Source organism: Colobus angolensis, unplaced genomic scaffold (assembly GCF_000951035.1).
Source record: "Colobus angolensis palliatus isolate OR3802 unplaced genomic scaffold, Cang.pa_1.0 Scaffold176, whole genome shotgun sequence".
Classification (NCBI taxonomy): Eukaryota; Metazoa; Chordata; class Mammalia; order Primates; family Cercopithecidae; genus Colobus; species Colobus angolensis.
Window position 1 is genome coordinate 3,378,646 of NW_012114888.1, and position 7,009 is coordinate 3,385,654.

General features: G+C 43.8%; 1 protein-coding gene across 1 annotated transcript; it reads left to right on the forward strand.

Annotated features, from left to right (window-relative positions):
* The first annotated feature begins 5,068 nt into the window (after nt 1–5,068).
* Nucleotides 5,069–5,951, forward strand: LOC105509459 (ferritin heavy chain-like). Its single transcript, XM_011938690.1, has 2 exons — nt 5,069–5,695; nt 5,815–5,951. Exons 1-2 carry the CDS (start codon nt 5,114–5,116, stop codon nt 5,881–5,883), a joined length of 651 nt encoding a protein of 216 aa, XP_011794080.1. The 5' UTR covers nt 5,069–5,113; the 3' UTR covers nt 5,884–5,951.
* Nucleotides 5,952–7,009: the final 1,058 nt, after the last annotated feature.

The window sequence follows — 7,009 nt, forward strand, 5'->3', positions numbered from 1 at the left end:
CCGAGCCACCCAGGGGGGGCCGGGTGTCGCCCTCGGGTCCGTGGGCCGGCCGCCGGCAGCTTGCCTCTCTGCGCTCCTCACCCTGTCCTGGCGCACCTGCCCAGGCCGTCTGGGGTCGCGGGGCCAGTTCGTGGGCAGTCGCCGCCGCACTTCCTAAAGGGGACGCCAGAGGTCGCCGGCGCCTAGCGGGAGCATCTGCTTGGAGCGGCTAGCCTTGCGGTATCGAGTCTCGTCTCTGGCGCCACGGCGAAGTGTTTAATCTCAGGCCAGTGTGCAGCCCCCGGGGCCCAGTAAGGTGGGGGCTGTCAGTGAACCTAGCAGCCCCGAAGCCACGTTAGCCCCTACATCTCTCTTTCCTCATCTCTCAGGTTGCCTTCCAGCTCCAGAATCTGCTAGGTTTCATTCAAACCTCTGTTCTCATCAAACTCAAATGTGAGGACTGATAGGGAGTTGGAATCGGGGGAGGGCGTTGAAGTATCTCCTTCCTCACTTGAGGGAATAGACTTCGTCAGAGGGTTGAACCAGAAGGAACTGAACGCTTGCCATTCCTGGTAGATGAGCAGCAGCTGGTCCTAAGGTGGTGGTGGGGGGTGGGGGTTACCCTGACGACCCTTTCTTGTATGTTGCTCCCCTGGTAGCTCAGAGTCTTTTAATGACTCTTAGGACGAAGCCCAGCTCTGAACAAAATTATGGCGTGGACTCTCAAGGATGAAGCCTCTTGGAACAAATTCTCAGAAAAACGATAATCTTCAATCCGCCTTGCTCCTCTGGTCAAGGAAGAAACAAGGTCAGATTAATCACTGAATTCCCAGTGCTTAGCACTGTACTCGTGTTTATTGAACCACTCTGAAATCTCTACCAAAACTGTCCATGTTTTCGCTCCCAGGGGAGTTTGCATTTTTAAGAGGATTCATTGAAGAAGGTGATGCTTAACCAAATGGAGTAATAGGGTAGAGGTAGCATTAGATAAGAAAACTCTTCGGAGTACTTCAGCCTTTCTGGTTCCCCTGTAGGTGAGCACTCTGCCAAAGCTGCTTAGTGGTTTCTTTACAGCAGGGAAATCTCTTCATCTAGATTTTAGCTAGCCCCTTTCCCAACTCCTCTAGGCAGTCACTCAGCCCCTGCAAACATCCATATACCTTGAAGTTCCACACAGGTTCCCAACAAAATTGCAAATACTTAAAACCTGGATGAGCACTGTATTGGTCATAATATTATGCCCCCTTGGGTGCCCAGTACTCAAGGACAGAATTTCTCTCTTTAGAAAAGCTCTCTTCAACTCAGGAGCTACCTTGAAAGTACAGACTTCTTAGTATTTGTGGCAGATTGTATTTTTTAAAAAGATGACCACAATCATATTTCCAATCCCAGAACCTTACCATCCCCCATCAGGAAGGGGCATCTATGTTCCCTCCCCTTGAACCTCAGTGGACCTTTGTGACTCCCTCAAAGAATATAATGTGGTAATGCAGATTATGTGATTTATGAGGCTGGGTCATAAAAGGTAATCTAGCTCCTGCCTGTTTCATTCTGTCACTTTCTACTCTAGCTAGGCTGGGCATGGTGGCTCACACCTGTAATCCCAGCACTTTGGGAGGCCAAGGCAGGTGGATCACCTGAGGTCAGGAGTTCAAGACCAGCCTGACCAACATGGCGAAACCCTGTCTCTACTAAAAACACAAAAATTAGCTGGGCATGGTGGTGTGCGCCTGTAGTTCCAGCTAGTTGGGAAGTGGTGGCACGAGAATCACTTGAACCTGGGAGGCAGAAGTTGCAGTGAGCCAAGATTGTACCACTTCATTCCAGCCTGGGTGACAGAGTGAGACCCTGACTCCAAGAACAAACAAACAAACAAAAAACAAATAAACAAAGAAATCTAGCTACCTGGAAGCTGACATACTGAAGAAACCATGTAGAGAGACCATATAGCAATAGGGGCAGATGCTACAGGAGACCCAACTTTTTGAGTGTTCCCAGCCCAAATGCCATGCATGTGAATGAATGAGTCTTCAAATCAATTCATTCCCAGCCACCATCTTACTGTAGATGTATGAGAGGCCCTAAGCAAGAACCATGTCACTGAACCTAACCAGCATCTGCAACTGTAACATAATAAAATGATTGATGTTATTTTAAGCTACCAAGTTTGAGGGTGGTTTCTTCTACAGCAATAGATAACCAGAAGAGTATTTATTATGTAAAGCAGTTCCCTTGGGTAGAGTATGAAAAGCCTAATCCCAACCATTCACAAATACACACCAAAGAAAACACTCCATTATCTGTACTTATTTATGTGTGAAAACTAACATATATAATACAGGAGTTCTGATTTCAGTTAACACAGAATAATCACACTAAACCCATTACCTGCTAGTGAATGCAATTATAAAATGTGAACAGAATGCATGCAGCAACTATTTGAGGACTCTGGAAAGTAAATTGTACCACATAAACTGAGGAAAAACAACAGAATTTGAAGTAAAACTGAACTGGCAGTGAATTTACCATTTATTTCCTCCAGTCTCCACTAGACTGGACTCAAGGAAGCTTAAAACCCAGAAGGGAGCATCAACATAGACAGAGAGAGCTCCAGGAAAAGCAGAAAATTGGTCTCTTAATATTCAGAGAAAGTAAAAGAAATGTGTCATTTTTTTTCTTTTCGCCATTCTCTTACATCTTAGCCAATAAGTAATCCCACTGTGGCAGCTGAGTCAACAGTGACAGTGGAGACAGCAGTACCTTCAAGCACCCAAAATTGCTAAGGGAGGGGAGAACCTTCCTCTCTGTTTGGAGTAGCTCTGGTCCCAAGACAGTGGGGTCAAACCCTCAATGATATGTATTTTTTCACTCCGTCTGTCCTGATGCTTGGCCCAAGACATGGGCAGAGTTGCAGGAAATACATAACAGAGAGTATTAAATAAAGACCCAGATTTCTGGACAGGCATGGTGGCTCACCCCTGTAATCCCAACACTTTGGGAGGCCGAGGTGGGTGAATTGGTTGAAGCCAGGAGTTGGAGAACAGCCTGGGCGATGTAGCAAGACCCTGTCTCTATGAAAAATTTGAAAATACAATTAGCTGGGCACAGTAGTGCTTGCCTGTAGTCTTGGCTACTCAAGAGGCTAAGGTGGGAGGATCACTTGAGCTCAGGAGTTTGAGGCTACAGTGAGCTATGATCACACCACCGTACTCCAGCCTGGGCGACAGAGCAAGACCCTGTCTTTAAATAAGTAAATAGCCTAGATTTCTTGCCAATTGATTAAAAGGGGAACTCCAAGGCATTACAAAGTACCAAGGAGACAGTAGAGAGGAGAGGACCTTGGGAAAGGTCCTCATAAAATTTTTATGAACTCCTAGGTTCACCCCAACCTACACATGGATCTGATCCTAAACAGCATACCAAAGACTGTGATAATTGAACTAAGAGGCAGACCACCACCCAAGCCCTAGACTAGCCACTGGATAAAGCACATGTAGGACAGATCTGAATAGCATTACAATCTTTTGAAAACTGAATTGACGTTGGAGCCACTATCCAGAAAAGGCATGTCAGAACTTGTGATCTAAACCCAAGCATGTCTATTACAAGCTAAAACCCAATATGAATAAAACAAAAACCCAATAAAACAAAAATATGAATATTTCCCCATAGTATTAAAACAAGATACAAAGCCCTATAACATAATATTCAAAATGTCCAGGATACAACCCAAAATTATTCAACACCTGAAGAACCATGAAAATCTTAACTTGGGTGGGAAAAGGCAAATAACAGACACCACTGCTGAGGTGACACCAATGTTGGAATTAACTTTAAAGCAGCTATTATAATGATGCTCCAACAAGTAAGGACAAATAATCTTGAAATGAATGTAAAGATAAAAGGCTCAGCACAGGAGTAAAAGATAAAAGAAGAACCAAATTTAAATTTTGCCTGGGCACAGTGGCTCACACCTGTAATCCCAGCACTTTGGGAGGCCAAAGCGGGTAGATCACGAGGTCAGGAGTTCTAGATCAGCATGGCCAACATGGTGAAACCCGTCTCTACTAAAAATACAAAAATTCACTGGGCATGGTGGCACGTGCCTGTAATCCTAGCTACTGGGAGGCTGAGGCAGGATAATCACTTGAACTCGGGAGGCGGAAGTTGCAGTGAGCCGAGATCACACCACTGCACTCCAGCCTGGGTGACAGAGTGACACTCCATCTCAAAAATTAAAAAAAAGAAAAGAAATTTTATAAGTGAAGAATGCAATAGCTGGAATTTTAAAACTGGATGGATGCAATAGCAGAATAGAGATGAAAGAGTCAGTGAATATGAAAATAGATCAATAGAAATTATCCAACCTGAATAGCAGAGAGGAAAAACTGAGAAATAAATAAACAGAGCCACAAAGACCTATAGGAGATAACAAAATATCTAACATTTGTATCTTTAGAGTTACAGAAGGAGAAGAGAAACAGTGTGGTACAGAAAAAAAAAAGATGTGAAAATATTATAACCGAAAACATTTCAGATGAAGCAAAAGACACCAACCTGCAGATTGAAGAACCTCAGCAAACCCCAAACAGGATAAACCCAAAGAATCAAAGCATAGACATATTCAAACTGCTGAAAAGAAAATACGTTTAAAACAGAAAGATGAAAATGAGGACATATTACATACAGGGTAACAACAATTCGGATGACTATGGATTTCTCATCAGAAACCAAGAAGGTCATAAAGACATGCACAGCATTTTCAATGTGCTGAAAGAACTATTAACCAAAAATAATACATCCAACAAAAATAGATTTTGGTGTGAAGAAATAACACCAATACTGTACAATCTCTTCTAGAGAGTTGGACAGTTGAAGAAAAGAAAGCTACATACCAATATCTCTCGTGCACGTAGACATAAAAAGTCTTAACAAAATATTAGTAAATTGAATCTAACAATGTATAAAAAGAAGTATACACCATGACCAAGTGGTGTTTATCCTAGGATTACAAGGCTTATTCAAAGTGAGAAAATCAATCAATGCAATCCACCATTTTACTGTCTAAAGAAGAAAAGCGGCCAGATGTTCTTCACCGAGAGTTGTCGGGGTTTCCTGCTTCAACAGTGCTAGGATGGAACCCGGCACTGGTCCCCCATCCCGGCCGGCCGCCCATAGCCAGCCCTCCGTCACGTCTTCACCGCTCCCTCGGACCGCCCAAGGCCCCCGCCGCCGCCGCCGCCTGTCCTTAGCCTCCGCCATGATGACCGCGTCCACCTCGCAGGTGCGCCAGAACTACCACCAGGACTCAGAGGCCGCCATCAACCGCCAGGTCAACCTGGAGCTCTACCCTTCCTACGTTTACCTGTCCATGTCTTACTACTTTGACCGTGATGATGTGGCTTCGAAGAACTTTGCCAAATACTTTCTTCATCAATCTCATGAAGGAAGGGAACATGCCGAGAAACTGATGAAGCTGCAGAACCAACGAGGTGGCCGAATCTTCCTTCAGGATATCAAGAAACCAGACTATGACCACTGGGAGAGCGGGCTGAATGCGATGGAGTGTGCATTACATTTGGAAAAAATTGTGAATCGGTCACTACTGGAGCTGCACAAACTGGCCACTGACAAAAATGACCCCCATTTGTGTGACTTCATTGAGACACATTACCTGAATGAGCAGGTGAAAGCCATCAAAGAATTGGGTGACCACGTGACCAACTTGCGCAAGATGGGAGCATCCGAATCTGGCTTGGCAGAGTATCTCTTTGACAAGCACACCCTGGAAGACAGTGATAATGAAAGCTAAGCCTCAGACTAATTTCCCCATAGCCATGGGGTAACTTCCCTGGTCATCAAGGCAGTGCATGCATGTTGGGGTTTCCTTTACCTTTTCTATAAGTTGCACCAAAACATCCACTTAGGTTCTTTGCTTTGTACCATTCCTTCAAATAAAGAAATTTGGTACCGAAAAAAAGAAGAAGAAGAAAAGCTGCATGATCATATTCACTGATGCAGAAAAAGCGTTGACAAAATTCAACATCCATTCATGATAGCTTTCAGCAAAACAGGCATAAAAGGGAACTTCTTTGACCTGATAAAGAGCAGGTACACACCGCCCTCCCCCCCCCAAGAAAAAGCCTCACAGGATATCTAGCATTATTCTTAAGATGAAAGACTGAATTCCTTCCCTCCAAGGTCGGGAAAAGGCAAGAAAGTCCACTATCACCACTCTTAGTCAACATTGTATTGGAACTCCAAATCAGTGCACTAAGACAGAAAAAAGAAATAAAAGGCATACGTATATAGCAAAAATCACACTATATAAGTTTTAATGGAATGCTGGGGAAACAGAGGAACTAAAAACAGAGGGAACAAAAAGAAAAGGGAGGAAAAAAGAGAAATTCTCAAAGAATATTAGAAAAATTCTCCTATTCATAGATAATATGATCATCTACTTAGAAAAATCCCATGAAATCTACAAAATCCTAGAACCAAATAAGTGAGTTTAGCAAGGTCTCCAGGTGCAAGTTCAGCACACAAAAACCAATCATATTTCTATATACAGGCTGTGTGCAATTGGAGATGATTTTTTAATTTATTATTATTTTTTTATTTTGGAGGAGTCTGACTCTGTCACCCAGGCTGCAGTGCAGCGGTGCAATCTCGGTTCACTGCAGCCTCCACCTCCAGGGTTCAAGCGATTCTCCTGCCTCAGCCTCCCAAGCTGGGATTACAGGCATCCGCCACTACGCCTGGCTAATTTTTGTATTTTCAGTAGAGATGAGGTTTTGCTGTGTTGGCCAAGCTGATCTCGAACTCCTGACCTCATGTGATCTGCCTGCCTTGGCCTCCCAAAGTGCTGGATTTACAGGTGTGAGCCACTGCCCCCAGCCAAAAAATCTTTAAAATGTATCATTCACAATAGCATAAAATGAAAATATTTAGGTATAAAATTTTAACAAAACATGTCCAGCACCTATATGCTAAAATCTATAAAATACTGACGAAAGGAATCAAAGAAGAC

What these genes read in the sequence shown, in the direction of transcription:
- LOC105509459 (XM_011938690.1), top strand. Translation starts at nt 5,114, where the DNA reads ATGGAACCCGGCACTGGTCCCCCATCCCGGCCGGCCGCCCATAGCCAG. An exon ending in TCAAAGAATTGGGTGACCAC is followed by an intron (nt 5,696 to 5,814) that starts GTGACCAACTTG and finishes ATTTCCCCATAG; the next exon opens with CCATGGGGTAACTTCCCTGG.